General features: G+C 43.1%; 2 protein-coding genes across 2 annotated transcripts in view; one reads left to right on the top strand and one right to left on the bottom strand.

The window, feature by feature from the left end:
- Positions 1-1,159: 1,159 nt before the first annotated feature.
- LOC112117241 (guanine nucleotide-binding protein G(I)/G(S)/G(O) subunit gamma-10) lies at positions 1,160-11,007 on the top strand. Its single transcript, XM_024215164.3, has 3 exons — positions 1,160-1,352; positions 7,409-7,540; positions 10,035-11,007. The coding sequence occupies exons 1-2, from the start codon at positions 1,272-1,274 to the stop codon at positions 7,532-7,534; spliced, it is 207 nt and encodes a 68-aa protein (XP_024070932.1). The 5' UTR covers positions 1,160-1,271; the 3' UTR covers positions 7,535-7,540; positions 10,035-11,007.
- A 6,582-nt stretch (positions 11,008-17,589) lies between these two features.
- LOC112117244 (protein shortage in chiasmata 1 ortholog) overlaps positions 17,590-21,663 on the bottom strand; it is a 65,879-nt gene continuing 61,805 nt past the window's right edge. Inside the window, exons 25-27 of the mRNA XM_026646475.2 lie at positions 20,504-20,655; positions 19,318-19,579; positions 17,590-17,804 (exon numbers count right to left, since the gene is read on the bottom strand). Coding sequence (XP_026502260.1) covers positions 17,704-17,804; positions 19,318-19,579; positions 20,504-20,655 — 515 coding nt within the window. The 3' untranslated portion in view covers positions 17,590-17,703. The remainder of the gene's footprint in view (positions 17,805-19,317; positions 19,580-20,503; positions 20,656-21,663) is intronic.

Here is a 21,663-nt window from a genome sequence, read left to right on the forward strand (position 1 = left end):
TGGATGCCTTTCAGGGGTTTGATTTTTCTTCATCTAGTGGGATAGTTTGTAACTTTTGAGCACTAGTACCTGCAAGAACTTTCAAGTTCTAGCTGCAGGTGACAATTTCTAACTGCTGTGTGGCTAGGGTTTTTTATGATGTTTATTAATCTTAAGACTTTGCACATTTGGAGTAGGGCCAATATTTGTATTTTTGTTTAGCTGTTATCTGGAGAATTTAGCTAATTCTAATGGTTGCAGTACAACTGTTCTACACCAAAGCTACATATTTAAGCCCAGATCCTGAAAAGATCCATGTAAGCAAACCTCTGCGAGGTCAGTTCTACACAGTCAAAAAAAAGTCTAATCCCAAACCCTGAAGCTAACTGAAAGACTCCTATTGACTTTAACCAGCTTTCAATCAATGGCAAAGATTCACATGTATGGCTGGATCCCTTTACAGGCCTAAGGATTGAAGCTGTAAGATCTTCAGGCCAGGGACCCTGTTTTCCTGATTTTATTTTAAACAGTTCCATGAACACCACTGGTGCATAGCAAATAAGGAGAATGTTTTTTTACACTCATATTAATGAAAACATCCAAGTGCAACTGCGGCACATGAATGCAAAAGGAATCTTACAACACTGCTAAAGAGCCACTGCTACATTGTTCTTCCGATAAACCCATTTAAGGCCGGGCCATTGTCCTCCTGCGTTTGCAGGCAGCTAGAACAAAGAGGAGCCTCCCATTTTCCGGGCACTGGTTAATGAAGGAAGCCTTTTGTTTTCCTTCCTCATTTAACTATGACCGGGAGTCCGGACCTTTGGAAGACAGGCGGTTCGGCTGCAGCACAGAAAGTGGGCTGCCCAACCAATGCAATATTAATCTGTATAATAACTTCGCGAGCCGGCTGCCGACCCTCGCAAGGGCCCGCAGGTTGATAACGTTGCACGGCCCAAAAAACCTTCCCGCTGCGTTTCCGGGGGGCAGTTACAACCCGAACTGCAGGGCGAGCGGTGCCGCCCCGGGGCCAGGCGCAGCGCCGCGGGTTGCCACGCATGAGCTGGGGCGCGCGTGGCTCCGCAGGATCGGGCCCTCTCTTTGCACCCTGGGCGCTGTGCCACGTCGCGGCTGCTTGGTGGCCTCTAGATGGTGCTCTGGGCACCGCCTGCTCCTTGGGAGCTAGTGGCGGGGCCGGAGCGGGGCTGCCTCCTCCCCCTCTGAGCTCAGTTCCTGCTGCCCTGCGTCTCTCGGGGCTCTGGGCTCGCCTGGGTGCCGAGCTCGCCGCCAGCATGTCTTCCAACGCTAGCCTGAGCAGCATGCAGCGGCTGGTGGAGCAGCTGAAGCTGGAGGCGGGGGTGGAGAGGATCAAGGTGAGAGCCCCAGGCAGGGCGCTGCTGGCCCGCAAAGGGGGGGAGGGCTGGGATCTGGTGGCCCGCTGCGAAATCGGAGGGCAGTGGCAAGTAAAGTGGGCGAGCAGTGTGGCTCTGATGGGGGTCAATGGGGGGGGGGAGGTTGAGTCCCCTTTTCGGAGGGGGGCAGCGCGAGGGTAAAGGCACTTGGCTGGGGGTCCAGCCACCACTCTACTAGCTCCGACCACCCAGTCTAGGGTGACCAGATGTCCCCACATTAGGAGCTTTGTCTTATATAAGAAACTGCACCCTCCCTCCCTCCCCCCAGAAAAAAAAGTGTCCCGATTTTTCACACTTGCTATCTGGTCACCCTATGCCAATCTCAGACCGCAGCAGCCCATGCACCCAGAGGCGAGGAAAGGGCTTTGACTACTAAATCTGCAGAGATGGGGGTGGGCTGGGGAGAGCCACTGATGCAAGCAGCTGTGGGGGATCGGAACCCAGGGATGCGGTTGGTCTAGGCCGATGGTTCTAGGTTCCCTTCTGTAACAGGCTTGTCTGCTTTGGGCAGCACAAACTCAGCAGCTGCTCTGTTCAGCTGATCTGGGCACATGGGGGAGAGAGATCAGTGCTCCCCAGCCTTGCTGCACGGCAAGGATCAGTAGGTTGGGACAGGGCTGGAGTTTTGTGACCAGGCTTTCATTACCTGGCTGGGTCAAAAAAGGGTCTTCTTACAGCGATTGTAGGTTCTACAAGGCTGTCGGGGGGCTGGCTGCTTCTGGGCACAACTTGGTACCCAGGTGAGTGGGCTCATCTGGGGTGGGGGCCTTCTGATCTGGGATCCAGGGAAATACCTTCAGCTGTGGTGGCTTCTGTTTATGTTAGGAGGAGAATGTAGCGAACAGCTGGCATGGAAGTCTCATCAAACCAATGGCTGAGTAGCCCCCCAGGTCTGTGGTGGTTTGCAAGGGGAAAAAGCCATCAGTTGATTGCGTTTTTTAACATTGGCTTATTTTCTGTTGTGCTATAGGGTTTGGTGTTAAATAAAATGAGCTGCCCCTTCCCGAACCAGCTCAATAGGACAGAAGTAGGCAAGGACTTGGCCCAGCCCCAGGCTGGTGGGAAGAGCAAACATGGAGAAGGCTATGGGTCGGAGAGGTGCTTCAGCAGTCTGTGCCGGCTGATGGGGGAGGGAGGGGGTTAACTGTCTTCAGTTTGAGGTATTTTGACAAAGGACTGGGAGAGAGTGACTGAATGATGTACTTTGGGGGACAGGTTCTGAGCCTTGGGGTATGTCTACACTACAGGATTAATCCGAATTTAGATAATTCGAATTTGGGAAACAGGTTGTATAAATTCGATTGTGCGCGGCCACACTAAGCACCTTAATTCGGTTTTTAACCACATTAATTCGGTGGTGTGCGGCCACACTACCCCATTAGTTTAAACACAGTAATTCGGTGGTGTGCGGCCACACTAACCCTAATTCGAATTAACAAAATCGATTTAGGCTCTACTCCGTTCGTCGAGGTGGAGTACAGAAATCGATTTAAAGGGCCCTTTAATTCGAATTAACTGGCTCTGTAGTGTGGACGGGTGAAGGGTTAATTCGGATTAACGCTGCTAAATCCGAATTAATCCCGTAGTGTAGACCAGGCCTTGGATGCAGCATGTGGGGTGCCTGCCAATCCAACTCATCAGTGTGGCAGGAGAGCATTTCCCAGGAAAAAAGGCGATAATGAATAACATAGCAGAACCTCATTAATTCTTTTTGCTGATCCACAAACACGATAATCTAGACCCCAAACCTGCTGATCTCACCCACTTCCAATTAGACTTGAATCGAGAGGCTGTAATGAGGCCTGCCAATTCCTAGATGTGTGTATGTTTGTTTTTATCATTATTTCTTTTCTAAAATCCTGCCAACAAAAAGCCTCGTTTTATAGCTGGTGATCCATGTTTAGAATTCCATGTTCCACAGTTGCTTTGCTAAAGGAACTCTTTCTAGCTATGTGCAAAGTCCAACCCTGTTTCATGCTGTAAAACAATGAAAGTAAAATTAATTTGCATTCAGTATTTTCCTCCTCTCTCACCACCCCAAGTGTGCACACAGCCTTACTCTGCCCAGTTCATAAAACACAGGCTTATCTTGAAATCAGATTTGAATACAGCTTCAATACTTTAAACTGTGGCCGTTTAGCCAGCTATTTTATAACTAGAAAAATCTAGTCTCAGCTCTTTCTCAATTTGTGCTCATCTGCTTCGCAGTGAAAGTGGCAAGCGCGTAACTCCCTGACCTGTACAATTACATGGTGAAAGTAAGAGGGTATTTTAACATCAACTCACCATTCTCTCCAATACATTTACTAATAGAATCAAGAAGGCTCATCAGTAATTAAAACTAAACAATATTAGTTAAAATGACAAAATACATTTAGGCCTGGTCTACACTGGGGGGAGGGGGGGATCGATCTAAGATACGCAACTTCAGCTACGAGAATAGCGTAGCTGAAGTCGACGTATCTTAGATTGAATTAAAATGACTGACTTTGCGTCCTCGCGGCGTGGGATCGACGGCCGTGGCTCCCCCGTCGACTTTGCTTCCGCCTCTCGCACTGCTGGAGTTCAGCAGTCGACGGGAGAGCGATCGGTGATTGATTTATCGCGTCTATACTACATGCGATAAATCGATCCCCGATAGATCGATCGCTACCCGCTGATCCGGCGGGTAGTGCAGACGTCCCCATAGACTGATTCAGTAACAGGGATTATAGTTTATCATTTGTTTGCTTGCATGTTCATTCATTACATTTGGGAATCTGCAATGAATAGCCTGGTCAATGGTACAAATGTGCACAGTTCTTCTGTATTGTAGCAGTGCGGTATTGTCTATTACAGTTGAGGGTGCCTAATCATTTCCATTCCAATGTTCTGTTTTCAACTCTCGATAACATTCACCTGTCAGGCAGAAATTTCCACTCTTGTTCTTTGTTGGAAGTTGTTTGGTTTGTTTATTGGGCTCTCTGGTTTTATTTGTTGGACTTTTAAAAAAAAAAAAGTCAGATAAAAAAATGTCTCTTGGCAAGATAATTTGATCACAGAACAGTAAAATAGGCATAAAAAGAGGAAACACCAAGGAATAGAATATAATGATGAAACAACATGCGGGTGGATTTTAAAAGATGCTGAGGTGGATGCTGTGCGGGGGAAAAGAGAGCTCTCTTTTGGCTGTTCAGAGTATGTGATGAATGATCTGAGGGAAATCCACCCCCACGATTGCACGCTCTGGTAGGGTTTTTGCCCTTCTCTCCAGATGAGTGCCCAGGGAGCAAGACTTTCCCAGAGGAGGAGCCTGGTCTGAAAGTGATACCTACACACAGGGACATGCACAAGGGGGGCTGCTGGGCTGAGCGCAGTTACTGCCATATGCTGAAATATGATCGATTAGGGAGTGAGAGGGGAAAACGTACATTTGGCTTGCATGGAGAGCGCACAAGCAATGATGACAGATGGCCCTGCTACTGAACGGTACTAACCTGTGTCACATAGACTGCTACTGCACAGCTGCCGCACGCAAGCTGTGCACCTCCTTCAGACATAGTTATCAACAGCAGTAGGATACATATGGCTCCTTGCTCCTCGGCTGGCTGCAAAGTTTGCCCGTGTCAGCAAAGCTAGGCAGAAGAGGGCTGCAGAGTGGTGCTGAGCAACGTACAACATGGCATATCCAGGACGCACTCTGCTAATTATTCCATAGCAGAGCACTGTGTATGTAGCCCTGCCCTTATCTTCTGCACTTTGGTATTGGCATAGGGCACTTAAATACACCAATTAGCTCTTCAGGTGCATGGTCACACAACAGGAAAGGGTCCAGTTTCCAGGCTCCTCAGTAGCGACTGGTGCTGCGGTCCAGAGAATGGCGTGGCTCGGAAATGATGAGGCCAGTCCCAGAAAGGGACCGAGAAAGAATAAGAAACCCTCCAGGCATTCCAGAAGGGGAGGCTCCACGGTCAGGGAGAATGGCAATCAGTCAGTCTACTTCTGCAGAGTCCCTTCTACCGTTGCCTCTTGGGTGAGGCTGCCTCAAGCATCTCTGAGGCTCTGAACACAGCGTGGTGGGATGAGATACTCAGAAACATTAATATTGTAGGGGGGTGGTGGCTGGCAGTGAATAGAACAGACCCCAAAAAGGGAACTGAGTAAGAGGGCAGAGAAAAGCCACACCATGTGCTTGGGAATGCGGCTGGATCTGACAGTCTGAGAATGGCAGCAAGCTCACTAGGCCCTAGGGATGGATGGTCAGGGCCGTCCGTAGGCATATGCAGCATAAGTGGCTGTGTGGGGCACCTGTGGGGCTTAGTGTTCACCCTCCTGCCTGTTCTGACCCTTCCTGCAGGCACCCACCACAGTTGGCTGCTGAAGCCTGGTGAGTCTTCCTCTGGAGGGGATCTAGTACTTAAAAGTGAAAAAGCCTCCAGCCTGCCAGACCTATTAGCTCAACACTGAAACTGTTAAAGAGCCAATCATGAAGCCATTTAACAGGCATTTGCCAACTCCCAGGTATTCCTGTCAGTTTCTGAATTTCTTGACCAAAACAGTTGTGCATTACTGTCATAAAATTTGCTTTAAAAATACTTCATTAGTGTATAAATATGGAGATATACCTATCTTCTAGAACTGGAAGGGACCCTGAAAGGTCATCAACTCCAGCCCCCTGCCTTCACTAGCACGACCAAGTACTGATTTTGCCCCAGATCCCTAAGTGGCTCTCTCAAGGATTGAACTCACAAACTCTGGGTTTAGCAGGCCAATGCTCAAACCACTGAGCTATCTGTCCCCCCAGTATGTTGCTGAAGATTATAAATTCACATCTCTAAAAAATCCTTGCATAGATTTTTAGATGCACAATCTGAGTATTCATCTTTAGCCTTAAATGTTTGGATCTTCAGACATATAGTTTTTTAAATAAATCCTTCAAAAAACCACCCTTATCTAAAATACACATGCGAGCCCGGGCTGACGTCGGGCATGGGGCACCAGTTTAATAATACTGAATAGGGCCCCATAAATCCTAAGGACGGCCCTGTGGATGGTCCATTCATGGCAACGGGGACGTTGGGGTCACTGTCCCAATCCAGCAAGTAAACCCCTACACTCCCCTCTTCTGGGAGCGCTGGGGCGCTGCACAGGGAGGGAGCGCTATATTTCCTGAGCCCAGAAAAAGGCCTGGTGTGTAGCTTCAGGTGAGGACGTCACACTTGGTGATTGGGGATTCCAGTTAGTGTTCTCCAATAGTGCCCTTTGGCTGACTAAAATCCTACCACGTTGGCAGACAGACACCCCATCCTTAAACGTTTCCTGGATCCACACTGCTGTCTGCATCCTCACCGTCTGATTCCTGAATCTCTCTCTGTCCAGCTCCAAAAGTTGCATATGCTAACCAGCTTGCTGTCTAAGAGAGGAGCATGGATGCCTCAGGCTTCTCAATACCTTCTGTCTCCTGAGCTTGCTTCAGACCTATCCGGCCACTCCTCTTCAGGTGCCTATATCTAGATTTAGGAGATTAACTTTAGGCACCCAATCTTGATAATTTTGACCTAAATTAAATTTTTTAAGGGAGGTTCGAATTTAAACTCTTCACTCTGCCCTGCTGCTATCCTATGTCTCGCCTGATTTGTCTTCTGTTATTTAGCGCGTAAGCTCTTTGGGATGGGAATGATGTTTTCCATGGTGGGAAGCGCTGTGTACATTGCTATGTGGCTATTTTGTAATAAAGTACACAAGAAAATTGAATTGCTCTGTGGCACCATGGAACCGAATCCCGTGGCACCCACACCTACATTCCACACGCTGCCGTGGCTGAGAATTGAAAATACTCATTGACGCGACATCTGTCTTGTCAGAGCTTTGTGCGTTGGAATCTGCGTTATTTTAATCAGCACTTTTTGCTTTGGGAGCTGGCTTGGCTGCTTTCCTACTCTGTGATAATGGTTACTAAAAAGAGCAACGATTTACTAGGTGCCAGGGAATGAACTGATTTCCCCTGTGTATATGAGTGTTTCTTTTTCCTTGCACAGGTCTCTCAGGCAGCTGCAGAACTTCAGCAGTATTGTATGCAGAACGCCTGCAAAGATGCCCTGCTAATAGGAGTTCCTGCTGGGAGCAATCCTTTCCGGGAGCCTAGGTCCTGTGCTTTGCTCTGAAGTCAGGTAGGGTAGCGACAGAAGTCGTATATGCTATCTGCTGTAAACCCCAAGCCCTAGAAATGACAAGTTTCCATTGGGTTCTCTTCCTGCCTCTTACATACATACCAACAATACCTCTTCTGTAGCAAAGTGCTTACTTTTTTTCTACTCTGGCCCTCCAAATGGATTCCTAGTCCCTCTGGGCACTAGAGTTAAAACATGTTTCTCCCTCCGGACGTCCCTCCTCTCTTCTTTCGCTTGTTGGCGGATACGGTATCTGTAGCTATTTTTAAAATGAGTCTTCAGCAACAGCAGGATGTTGGGTGCGTAATCAGTTTGATACTCTGCACTTCAGATAAGACCCTTCTTCATTTTGGAGTCTAGGAAGGGGTTAGAGATCAAAGGCAACAGGCGTTGATGGCACACTTCCAAGTTAGCTTTTATCTTCTCCCGCTGTAACTGTAGATTGTTTCTACTCAGCCGTGCTCTCAATCCCCATTCCTCCATTGGCGGTGAACAGGGAAAAGACAGCTACCTCCACTTGAGAGTAGGAAACTGTCCCTCCAGAGGAGCATGGCGTACTACCCAAAATGGCCAGTAAGGGACCCAGTTCCCCTTCCCCCAAAGTTGAGTCATCTCCCTACGCTTGCATCTCCAGATGGCCTTCACATTACATTCACAGTGGTTTAGGAATGAATATTGTCTAGGAAGTGATTTCAGGGGGTGCTTTCTTCCAGCAGATATGGCATTCATGCTGAGGTACCATTTTAGAAGATCAGTTATCTGGGGAAAGGAAGGAAATTTAGAGGAAGGATTGACTGTGCAGTAAACTTAAGCATACATGGTTGATTCTATTGACCCAATAATAGATCATCCAGTTTCTAATTAACTTAAGCACGGCATTTAACATGTTCAATGCCATTTGCAGTCTCTCTTACAACGCATTTCAAACATACCGTTTTTCCTGTTACTTCACACCCTTTAACTCCCTTCAGCTCTTGATGATTGACCTGGAAGTGCATCAAATGGAACTGCATTCTTGATTAGTGTCTTTGTTAACTAACGCAGTCCCAAAAGAGACTGCAGGCAGCTTGAAAGAAACAAATGAGGCTGCAGCATTTGAACTGATTTAAATAACTCTCCACTTGTTCCAACACTTTTCAACTTGCATGTTGTATTGCAGTTCACTTAGGCTGGGTCTACACTAGGCTTTTTCCCACCATTGTTACAGCTGGCGCAGCTCCATGAGAGACAAATCATTAGGGTCCGGTTCTGCAAAGGCATTCTCACCTATGTGTTTATTCCCATCCGTAGTCATATGGACAGCCCTGGTACTTCAAGGGTGTGAGTAGTTCTTTGCAGGATCAAGCCCCTAGGTCTTGCCTAAAAATCTTACATAGCACAGGCAGCATGTTTAATGTAGGAGCAGCCAATCCTCATAATTCTTTAAAAGAGACAAATAAGGTAATAACTCCTGGTAGGGAGGGTAAATAAATTACCACGACAGGAGGAATGATGAGAGCCCCATTTACTTGCGCTTTGTTAGAGGACACTGTCAACTTGAAATCTGTTCTGTTTAATTGGTACTTTTGTCCCTCTGCCAAATTTGGTGGTTTTAAAAATCACATTTTCCTATTTTTTTTTTTTTAAATGTTCGTTTTCTCTTCTGGAGCTGTGTCAAAGTAAAAGCTCCTGCAGCCAATGGCTCATCGGGCTGACATGGTTAAGGCACGTCTGTTTCATAGCCAGTGGTATACAAGGGAGTGGTGTGGTCAGATCCTGTCTGACCATCTTTGGCTACTCTAACCCTATGGATCAGGCACCGTTTTGCAGGTGGGTGAACTGGAGGTGGCCTTTCAGTGTGAGACTGAGCAAGACTCAAACCTGCGACCTTCACCATTCAGCCAACCCACCTCTGTGGAGCTGGGTGAAAAAGGGGAAATTGACTGGGGGAAAAGTGCAACTGATGGCTCAAAATGCTGTCAAATGCACGAACAGAAAAAATATTTTTTCTCTTTTCTCTGTTACAATAATCTTAGGTGTCCCGGCAAATGTGATATTTAGGATGACAGTGACTCTTCCATATTCTGTTCCTTTTATGAAGCTGCCATTCTAGTTGTGTATGTGTGTTGCTAGGACTTGACTCCATCTGAGTTAAGAAATAAAGTATCATATGGTTACATTGGCCTGTCAAGATGCAGCATTTTTCTCCTGTTTGAGGAATAAGAGCTGAGTAAATGATTTATTGCAAGCATTCCAGAAGTACATAAATGGGTATTGGGTTTTATGTTTTTCTTCTTTTGCTAATAGACCGATATTTCATAGCACTTTTGCTACTGCTTTATGAGGATAAAATGGTGGGGACAAATTTTACAGTATTCCAGGAAGATAGCACCCATCAATGGCACGTTTAACCTAACCCACAGTGAAGAGGCTTCTGTGTTACAGCTTGTGAGAAGAATTTATTAAAGAAGAAAGGCGAAGACAGCCTTTAATAAAACTCTTTTTCCTTTTGTAGGGAACGTCGGTGGAGAGTTCTCTTCAAGCATGAAATGAATAACAGCTGCCTTTCCTTCTCAAGAAAACACTATCTCTGTGCCCTACTTTTCCTGTGGCCAAAACAATCTCCTAGATATTTATCAATCTGTTCTGGTGTATCAGTAGTTGACTAGATCTTTTGCTAATATGTGTAAAGTATTTTATATGAGAAAGCACTCTTAATAACTGAGTTAACATTGTTTCCATAGTTACTACACAAGGTTATTTAATGATGAGGTTGTTTACATATTAGAAAGGAAAAATATTTTAATTTTACCAAATAACTTTTTTCCCCCTTAATAATTGTGATGCCTGGATTAAGGATTTTTCTACACACTTAAATTACTTCTTCCTCTCACCCACAGTTGGTATTTACATTTTCTAAACAGACACCCACTAAGTGCATGTTAAAATACACAAGAACCCAGTTTTAATAAGAGAACAGTGTTGCCAAATGGAAAGATTTTTGTTTTGTTTTGTTTTTAAATTTTTAAGACTTGGGAGCTAACTCAGACTGCTTTGCAGCTGCCTTTAAATCAGTATGTGATGTCTTTTATAGAAATTGCCTGACAGTATGTAGCACAGACTTGATTCTTATGACACATTCACTACAGAATGTCCAACTTGTTTACTGTCTCTTATTTGTGCTTCTCAAGATATTGCTTTGTTGGAATTTTCTTAACATGTTTAAAATGTGATTAACAATATTCACAGAACACTAGAAAAACATGAATGCAAAATGAGTTCACACTCAGAATTATTAAGGCTTGAAATACACAACTCATTAAGCCTCTATGAGTGTATAATGTTGTTGGTTGTGTGCCTTTGGTTTTTTACAGAGCACTTTTACAAGACACTGCTTATTTTTTTTAATAGTTTTTCATTTTGTTTACTCTCCAGTGTTTGTATTAATCTTTTAGAAGCTTGGAAATAAAATTCCTTTCCCTACTGCCTTTGACCTTTGTTTTATTATAAGGAGGAGGAGACCTGTTTGTTCATAGGAGGATTTTCTGATTTAGACATGGGAAGGAGGGCTCATGAATTACATGGCATTTAGGGCTGCATAGGTTACTGCAGGAATCCAGAAAAGTTTGTCTCCTGTTAATAGAAAAGCAGTAGTTATAGATGTTTAACTTCTTTGTGTGAATAAGGGAAGGCATCATAACCCAACTTATAGGAAGAAATGTGCACGGAGCATACACCCTTAGAGTGAGATTTTCAAAGGGGACTAAGGGATTTGAACACTCATTTCCAATTAATGTCACTGGGAACTGGGCATCCAAATCTCATAGGCAGCTTGGAAAATCTCACCCTGAATCTTTCACAAATACCTTCATTCTGGTGAGGTACGGCGGAGGAGCGTACTAGTTTAGTGCCTATGTATGTGCCCTGCCAATGTGAACTCTGCCTCCTTCCACAGGAAAGAATTTATGCCCTTCCTCGGCATACTTCTTTCCACTCCCAGCCACCATGCTCCTTTCTGTTCTTATCTATCTTAGGTCACCTGAACATCTCACAGTTATTAGGGTCTGTACCTCACAATGCTGCTGCAATGCAGGGAAATTCTGTGATCCCCATTGTGCAGACGGATATCTGAGGCCCAGAGGGAAAAAGTGACTTGCCCAAATGTAGGGAGCTTGTGACGGAGCAGGGCCATCCTTCCTTATCAGTGCCTCCCCTTTTGTATGATACAACTCAATAGCCTGTAGAAAGATAGGAAATTTGCCAGTCCTCAGGTGTATTTCACCTGGGAAGTAAGCAAATTACCAATAACTTGGGTTTATCATTTAACTGTGACCATTCGACTTGGTTGAGGGTTGGTGGGGTTGGCTGCAAGGTGATGGGCTCAGACAAAAAGATGCAGTGTGGTGCCTGGAGGTAAGTGTTTTCTGCACGAGTGGGAGAAAAATAGGGACAGAGTCATCAAGGATGGAGTTGGACAACATGGGTTGCCCAAAAAAATCACTAGTGAATTCTGTGTTAACATTCTGGGATTTTTTTTTTTAAAATGCATTTCTTTTAGAAGCTAAAAGCATTTAATATTTCTTAATATTAAATGAATGGGGGAAAGTCTTCTTTTGTGAGTAATATTGCCTCCGTGTGGGCCTTTGTGTGCGGGAGAGAGAGAGAGCCGAAGACAAATAGTTTAACACGGGGTGTTGGGGTTTTTCCTTTTTATTTAAGATGTTGCAGCAGCTAGCTTTGTAATTCCCTTTTTTCTGGACCAGCATAAAAGGAATACAAACAGCAAGTTACACTCCCTTCGCACCTAGCCTGCTGAAGGCAGTGTATGCCTGTATCTGTTTTTAAAGTTATCCACTGTAGGTTCTCTGTCAATGTTCTGTACTGTCTAACTTTTCTTGTATGGGGGGAGGGATAGCTCAGTGATTTGAGCATTGGCCTGCTAAACCCAGGGTTGTGAGTTCAATCCTTAAGGGGGCCACATAGGGATCTGGGGCAAAATCAGTACTTGGTCCTGCTAGTGGAGGCAGGGGGCTGGACTTGATGACCTTTCAAGGTCCCTTCCAGTTCTAGGAGATAGGATATCTCCATTAATATTTAATTTATGTTCACATTAAAGTTTTGTGTGAAAGGACAAATACAGGCTAGGGAGTAGAAGCTGTATTTTTTCCCTCCCTGTGGTTATCTACGACAGTTTTTGCAGAGCTGTAGTCTTACACTGAAGCAACAGATTCCTGAGCTTAGCAGTTTGGGGGAGAGTTTTCAAAAACCCTACCAAATCCATGATGCAAATAGAAAGAGAGTGGTTTGGTCAAGTGACCACAAAAATGGGCTAGAAATAGCAAATGGACTGCAATGTCTATTTAAATCCACCTCCTATTCTGGGTAAAGTAAGGGGGGAGGTGGTTTGTTTGCAGTTCTACAGAAGATAATGATTTTGAATGTTGCATATGAAAGCTCTTTTCTAAACCCTCTTTCCCAGGCAACTTGCATAACAACAATTTCGGATCCTACTGTAAGTTAAAAGCTGCTGGTAGCATTGTCACTGTTGTGGCAGGACTTCTGCAAGGGGAAATCGTTCAGCATATTTACTTCTAGGAATTCTCACTTTAGAGCCAGGATCCCATTTTCCTCTTGAAAACAAAACTGCTGTCTCTGGTGATCTATTTATTTTGCTCAGATACAGAATATGCACTCGGTGAAAGCTTAAGGTCAAGATGATTTTTAACTGCAAGAATAAGCATTCTGCGACATCTGTTCCTCACGCCCAGTTATTACATTAAACTTTAAATATTTTAGGGTCTGAAAAATTAAATCATCAAAGCCAGAGGCCACAAAACAAACTGACGTTCTGGAGCTGAAACACATTCCTCTGCAAACCATATATTGCTACACCCGTTCCTGCAGAAGAGAATTACATCCCACAGCTTGATCCATGTGTCTCTCCAGCATTATAGCTGTTTTAATCACCAAGTGTTCACAGAGGTCAACTTTTCAGATGAAGAATGGGGGCCAGGTCTCTTCGTCGTCTTCTACTGGAGCCAACAATGGCAGCTAGTGCCTCTGCGGGAAACCTCTCTCCTCACCCACAAATGTATTCTGAGGCCAGAAAGGTCTGTATTCTACAGGCTTCCTGTAGAACGCAGGGCAGAGAACTTCCCTCCAGATAATTCCTGTTTGAATTGGAACAGATTTTTTTAGAGAAACAACCAACCTTGATTTAAAAATTGCCAGTGCTGGAGAATCCACCAGGAGCCACTCAAAATATTAGGAGAGTGATACTGGTGGGTGCTGAAGGATCTCAGTGGCTGTCAAGGACTAAGGATAACTTTTTTAAGGAAAAAGCTTTCATTGCTGGCAGTTGGTTTACATTTTGCTGATTCTTTCTAAAATGAAAACTGGGGGTAGCCTTGACAAGAAAAGTAATAAAATGTCTGTTAAATTGCACAGTTTAATCACTTGCTTTTTTGTCTATCTTTCTTTCATAATTTCATAATCCATTTAGATTGTAATTCCTTGGGACAGGGACCTCTGTCTTCCTTCTTACTTGTATAGCACTTGAGGGTACATTTGATGTTATAATTTCTTTACTATTTGTTTAGCAGTGACATTAGGCTGAGCGCTAAAGAGTCCACAAAAATAAAGGCAGTCCTTGTTTCAGAGTGTCTTTAGTGTAGAAGACTGACAAGTGGAAGGCCTGGCATAGTGGGACATGCAACAGTAGGAAAAAGGGAAAATTACTTACCTTATAATTCTGCCCTGGATGTCTTGCGGGATTCTGACTCTTGAGTTTCAAGCCTCCAGTGTGAGCCTATCCCAGACTTCCGAACGTAGACTTTTGGAGGATTGTGCTGCCCCATGTTGATAGGTAGAACATTTCAACCTTGCTGCGAAATGACTGAGGGACTAAAAACAAAATAAGATATACTGGATTAGGGAAAGTTGTCTAATGTTTTACTCACAGGCATCTGTGCTGAGCCAGGTCTGCTTTGACCTCTTCATTAATATCTAGAAAAGGGAGTAAAAATGTAAATATAACTTGTTGGGAATATGAAAATGGGACTTTCTGGAAATACTAGAGGAAACAATAGCATGTGATCTAAAGATATTAGAAACCTGGACAGAAAAAAATAGAAGAGTACAAAAGTGGAGAAACTTGTAAGTTAATATGTTAGGCTGGGGAAGAGAATTTATGGTGGAGAACCTTGGAACACAAGTAATGCAAGAAATAGTTTGTGGTACTAATATTAAACAGGCACATGTTCCCTCTCTAAGAATAATCATGGCACTAATATGTTTGCAAACAATCAGTCTGGGCCTGGAAAGCCCCATTTGACTGCAATGGACTTTGGATCAGGCCATCTGCTTGTATATCCCTTTACCTTATCCTTTGGCTGACTTATCTGCTTAGATGATAAGCTCCTTGGGACAGGAACTTGACCCTGTGCAGTGCCTAGCACAATGAGGCCCTGTTCTCAGTTGGTTAACAGGCACGACTGTAATACAAATACATGAATTTGTAATGTGATATGGCAGAAGAATGGCCAGTGCAAATGTGTAGAGGCAGTAATAATAGTGCCTCTTTCTATGGCTCTAGGCCACCGGCACCTGGAATACCGTGTTCATGCTGGGGTGCTTATTAGAGACAAATTGGAGGAAGTTGGGAAAAGAAAGATGCAGGAGATCAGAGTGATCATGACAGCCTACAAATACCTAAAGGGTGCAAACACTAAGGAGATACATCATATAGGATAGTGTAAGTGGGCATTGCTAGGAGCAGTGATATGAAATTGAGAAAGGGAGCAGTTAGGCTGAATACGGTTTAGGCAGGGCAGGAAGAAAAGGTGAAAGTCCCATTGCTTGGGCCATTAAAAACTCAACTGAGTTCCCTATTCAATGAGCTCTAGAGTCTGTCTCTTTCCTCCTATCCTCCCCCACCTCCAAGGAAGCGCAGGTGGTTGTTGCCACTTCTGAGCATCCTTACTACTCACAAGGACCCTGCTCCAGAAAAGGATTTAGGCACGTGCTTAGAGTTACAGACATGTTTAAGTTGCTTTGCTGGATCAGGACACTGAAGGACTAGAGGAAACTGGTGGAGTGGGCGGAGCAGTGTAGCCTATAGTGTTGTTTGGCTTAAGAAATAGGCTAACTTAAGTAGAAGTTATGTTTTGGGCCCAAGTGTAGAGGAGTCTGGGAAATCGAAGTCGCTAGTGTGAGAAAAGTCAAAGATAAATTGGAGACAGAGTGTTATGGGAAAGTAAGAGTTAGCAAGGACATGAGCCAAGGTTATGGTATTGTGATGTTTTGGTTATAACTATTTTGAGCAAGGCTTTAAAAGTGTTTTTGAGAACTAAATGTTGTATTAAAATGCTGTCTATATTGATGGAATGGGAAAGACTTTGGTGCAGATGTTAAGTTAAATAATGTGTAATGTAAAAAGCCAATAAGAAATGGTGGAAACGTAATTGTGGTAAAGGACAGTTTAATATTAATTAGTATTATGATGGGGTATAAAAAGAATAGGTTTGTTTAAACTGGAGAAAACTTCAGTTAACATCCACAGGGTATAGTTAGATCCCAGCCTGTACTTTACTCGGTTGTCAGCGGACTGGTCACCCATTGATACATCATTTCATCACATAGTGTCAGTGTAATTGCAGTATTGTGTAAGTAGTAATTGTATGCCTGTTTGCTTAACTAATCATAATTTTTATGAAAGTTTGGTTGTCATTTATAGTGTCGCCAAGTCATCCTCTACTAAATACGTTTCCTGTGACCAACCTAGAGGCTCGACCCTGAAAACTAAGTTGGGTTTTATTGCACCCTCATCTTTAACAACTTAATATTAAGTGGGAATATTTCAACCTAAAGGTTACAGCAGCAGGCTGCTGCAGCAATTTTTGTTGCCATCCAATATCTGGGGTAAGCACTGCCAGCAGCAGCCTCCTCTCAAAAAGTTGTATAGGCCTTGGACTGGCTGCCTTTGAAGTGTTGAGAGGCCTCAGGGGCCTTGTGGGAAATTTCTCTGGAGCGGTGTAGATCATTCCAAACATGGTTGCAGCTTGCTTACTTTTAAAACACAAACGTATGGCCTGATGCGCCATTCCAGTGATTCTGGAACAGAGGCACCAATTGGGAAGTATCTCTGCTTAGAGTAAAACAGCCATGAGAAGAGCTTCTCCCTTATAATTCCATGGAAAATGTGGGGCTGGGACTCCAGGCTTGTCAACATGAGGAATTTTTTGCACTGCATTGTAGCTACACTGGGGTTAGTTCTCAGGTATGGATGTTCTGCACTGGTGTTAAGGGGGTGGGGGAAGATACTGGTGTTAATTACCCTGGTTTCAAGCCCTGCTTTACACTGATGCAAAAATGCCTAGACAAGCTCACTGGAGGAGTCAAGCAGGGGTGTGACTAGGCTGGAAGGAGGCAGGACCAGGGCATGGTTGGCTTCATCAGCATTCTCCCTGCTCAATTCTGTGAGATAGATGACCTGTCAGCACTCTCTTGCACTGCATCACTCTCCACATGTTGTCTTAAAGAGCCAGGGAAAGTGGGGAGAAGGGGCTGAGGCATTTTACAAAAGTTGACTCTTCCCCAATATAGCATGTTTATCAGTCTGACAATTCTGTTCTTTTCTATAGTTTCAACCAATTTGCCTGGTACTGAAGGTAGGCTTATTGGCCCATAATTGCCAGAATTGCCTCTGGATCTTTTTTCCTGCAAGTTCAGAAGCCCAGCACCCTACCCTCACAAGCAAACCCAGATCCCCGCACTGAAATGATCAAGGAAACTTCAAGAGTTTAAATGTATAGCTTCCAGGCCCTTATTTGCCTTTTTGTGTGTGTAAAGGACAATATGGTTCTTTAAAATTAATTCATGAGATATGGAAACAAATGATAAAAAGGCAGTATGTGAAAGTGGAAATGTTTTTATTTATCTTAATTTACATCTAAGAATAGACATTTTTCCTAGTAATTCTGCAGATTAAGTAACTAACTTGTTTGGTAAAATGTTAAAAAAAAAACAAAAAACTTTTAATAAACATGCAAAAAGTTAAACCCAATAACTTCTCAATATATGAAAATGACCAGAGAATTGGGTCAGAAATAATTATATAATTTAAAATGGCTCCCTTGAAACAATTCACACATTTAAAAAGTGTCTATAGTAAGACTACATTTAATTCAAAAGAATTTAAGACGAGTTTGCCCATCACTTCTTCCAGGGGCTTTTTCAAATGTTAGTCGCCTTTTTTTGAGCTGTGGTACTTGTGCAAAGCCTAAACCTATGAAAGAAAGTGGGGAAATAAGAAAGGAGTGATTAACTACAAAACAATGCCATAGTTGTGCAGACTTGGCAATGCATTTCTCAGTAGTAATAACAGGCCGTAGCTTTTCAAAGCATGCTACTGTACAAAGAATGACAAGATTGTAACCAGACTGAGATCTGTACAGATTACTATTTTTAGAATAAATTCCATGAATAGAAGTATCTGCACAAACATCTTGTGACTTTAAACTGAGAATTAATTTACAAAAGCAATCTGTGATATACTTAAGGACTGCAAAACTTTGGCATGCTTTTAATGTTTCTTTATATTAGATGCGTAATACATGAGACTCTCCAATAAATGTGTAATTAGAAATTTTTCATCAGGATCACACTGTTAATGTTCTCAAGTAAGTAAAAAATGTCTACACTTAAAAATTACAAATAATTTAAAAAGCAAAATATTTGAAAATTTGTTCCTTAATCTTGCATAAATCCTTCATACAGGATTCTGTTTGTCCCTAGCAATACATAATATAGAAAAACATAAAACTTAGCTAGGAACTTCATCTGCTACAGAAGAAAAATAACTTGGTGCATTCACCCTAAGTGTTTTTAGATTTAATTAAACTTTATCTTCCCACACTGATTTTTTAAGGCCTATTTTGACTTTGTAGAAGCTTCTGAAACATGGAAGTTGCATGACATTTTTCTTTAATGGGGCCATGCTTTGTGAACATGCATGCACAAATGCCTTGTGCATGAGCTAGTCTTTGTTTTATTTCTGCTCCTGAATAGTGAATTAAAAATAACTTTTTTTTGCAAGAGCCAAGACAAAACCACTGCTCATCTCTTCCTCTTGCTTTAGTAAGCTTCATCATTTTATGTATGGATTTGATATGACAGTTCTTGATATTACAGAAACCTGTTCAACTGGAGATCAGTGCTTTTCAGGACAGTGGGATACCTGGCAGCAGGTCACTGGTTCCTACAGAACTGGTTTACTAGAGTTAAAACTTTCTCTTCTGACTAGACAATTTCCTTTACAGTTACTGAAGTACTGCTAACCACCAAGCTGTACCTCAGACTTATCCCAGGGAGAGAGGGGTAGCAGCAGGTTTGTTTACAATTTCCTTATAATCACCTTAATTCCCAACGGTTGAGAAATAAAAGCAGTGTACCACACTTCAAATAACGTTTCCTCTGTTCACTGCCAGCTTGCCTTAAGCAGCCAGTGAAAGTTTTGTGAAATCTGAGTGCTAGTGCTCTTTCGATATTTTGTCAAAAGAAAAAACATGATTTAAAAAAAAAAAACCCTATTCCCCATTAGAGTCCAAAATGCACATATTTAAAATGCTAGGAACTCCTGCTTGCATTAAAAATACAAATAATATTTTAGAATTTTCTAAAACTTAACTAATTAAAATCTGTTGATTTGAAAACTATTTTAAAGAAAATCTGTGACCTAGTCTTCCAGATATTCTGATTTTTAGTTTAATTGGAGATTAATGTGTGTGATTTTACCATACCTGTTAAAACATCTTTTTCTGTTAAGTTTGATAATGATGCACTGGGCCTTCTCTTTCCTGAAAACTCTCCAGCTATTTGGTGAAAATTCAAACTACTGTATTCATCTGGATTTGCAACTGAATCACAGAGTCTGAGGTCAGGTGCAAATGAATCCAATGCATGGCTGGATGGATATTCACTCCAAAGTGTCTCCTCAACCTGAGCTTCTGGACAGCTATATGCCAAGCCTCCAAATTCTCCTTGAAAATTCTTAGAGCTTTGCTGGAATGGAAAGTCATTAAAGGTTGCAAAGAAATCTTTTTTAGAGACAAGATACCGTGCATGTTTGGAATCAGAGTTATAATGCAGCCTGTGAGGTGGTCTTTGTACTTCAAGTCAATTCTTCTTAATACCTTGATGCAGGGATTCTCAAACATTTTTTGCTGGGACCCCCTTTGAAAATATTTCAGGCTATGGTGACCCCTCCAATAAAGTGTTGACCTAACACCCTCCACCCCAATACCATGCCACACTTACTTCTGCACTGCTGCTGGCAGCGGCGCTGCCTTCAGAGCTGGGCACCTAGACAGGAGCTGCCACTCTCCACTCGCTCAGCTCTGAAGGCAGCACAGAAGTAAGGGTGGCAATACTGTGACCCGCCCCCCCACAATAGGCTTGCAACACCCTTTTGGGTCAGGACCTCCAGTTTGAGAAATGCTGCATTAGACAATACTCCCTCCTTCCCACAGAGACTGTATCTACTAGAGAGACTTATATTTCTCTACGTATATACTGTACCTCTTTGTGTTCCCTTCATGTATTAAAGTAGAGCCGAGACCCTACTACTGACTATATCAGGAGCAGAATCAGCCCCTTGATCCCTGATAATTCACTATAACTGAGCACTTGAGGCTTCAAAATATAAAACAAACATATAGTACCTTCTAAAATGGTAAATGAGGATTTAACTGCATCTTTCTGAATGATCAGCTGTATCATTTTCTGAACAGTCATCTTAATTGAGCAATAAAGCTAGGTTTCATTTGCAATTTCACTTAAGTTAATTCAAGTATTATAAGGGAGCTGATTGATTTTGATCTTGTTCTTTTTTGAAAATGCATCCTTCTTAATTCCATCCAGGTTCTTGTAAATGTCTAATACCTTAAGATTTCTTCAGATTCTTTTTACCAAGGACACACTCTTTACCTTGAGAATACAAAGCCCAGCTTTTTCAAACTGCTTTTCTCGGTCCTTGAATTCCTGACAGTTTAAGTCTGCTTCTGAGATCTGATAATGCGTTTTGGTATCCCTCGTCTTGTCTCGGAGTTTTTCTGGAGGATAATTAGTTTCCAGTCGGCCTGGACACAAGTAACAGGATATATAATAATAATGTAAGATTTTCAGTTTGTTAAACTCACCCTAAATGCAGCAAAGTCAGTGGAGGAGGAAGTTAATATTTTATTTTAGTTGCTTAGTTAAGAGACAGGAGTGTTACATCTTCTCCAAAGCAAGCTGTTTGGGTCATCTCGGTCCAGGCTCCTCCTTTACAGGGTCTTTTGAGGAAGGTAGTGATGACTTTGGGAGGTTGGGATACTCTTTTTTTCTTTTGTGCTGTAAGGATTAACTGGCTATTGCCAGTAAGTAGTGAGTTTACTGTTAAATTAGATTTACTTTTAAGATTTCTGTTTTAAAAAAACATCAAGGACACTTGGGGCCTGATACAGAGCTCACTGAAGTCATTGGAAAGGCTTCTGTTGAGTTCAATGAACTTTGGATATGGACACTACAGCAGGGGTTCTCAACCTTTTTCCTTCTGAGGCCCCCCCCCCAACATGCTATAAAAACTCCATGGCCCACTTGTGTCACAATAACTTTTTTTTGCATATAAAAGCCAAGGCCAGTGATAGGGGGTAGCAAGCAGGGCAATTGCCTGGGATCCCTGCCACAGGCGCACTGCAAAGCTACATTGCTCAAGCTTCAGCTTCAGCTCTGGGTGATGGGGCTTCGGCTTTCTGCCCTGGGCCCCAGCGAGTCTAACGCTGGTCCTGCTTGGCAGACCCCCTGAAACCTGCTCGCAGCCCCCAAGGGGACCATGGACCCCTGGTTGAGAACCACTGCACTACAGCACCTTTCTACACTCTTGTACATTTAAATAAAGAACTATCTGTCCAGATCTAGAAATTCTTTAACTGATTCAAATTTGCTAAGGACTTTACAGCTTACATTTACATTTGCTGAATATATTATGCCTGTTAAATCAAGTTCTACCAAAGGAACTAATGAAAAAAGTCAGAAACAGAAGAGACACAGGATGTATCATCTTCATTGTGTATCTATCTTTTATACCATGGAACCCATTTTAAATG

The sequence above is a fragment of the Terrapene carolina genome, unplaced genomic scaffold, assembly GCF_002925995.2.
Source record: "Terrapene carolina triunguis isolate 2854851 unplaced genomic scaffold, T_m_triunguis-2.0 Scaffold35098, whole genome shotgun sequence".
Taxonomy (NCBI): Eukaryota; Metazoa; Chordata; order Testudines; family Emydidae; genus Terrapene; species Terrapene triunguis.

Coding starts and splice junctions, on each gene's coding strand:
- LOC112117241 (XM_024215164.3), top strand. CDS start 1,272: ATGTCTTCCAACGCTAGCCTGAGCAGCATGCAGCGGCTGGTGGAGCAG. Junction 1,353..7,408: donor CGGGGGTGGAGAGGATCAAG/GTGAGAGCCCCA, acceptor TTCCTTGCACAG/GTCTCTCAGGCAGCTGCAGA.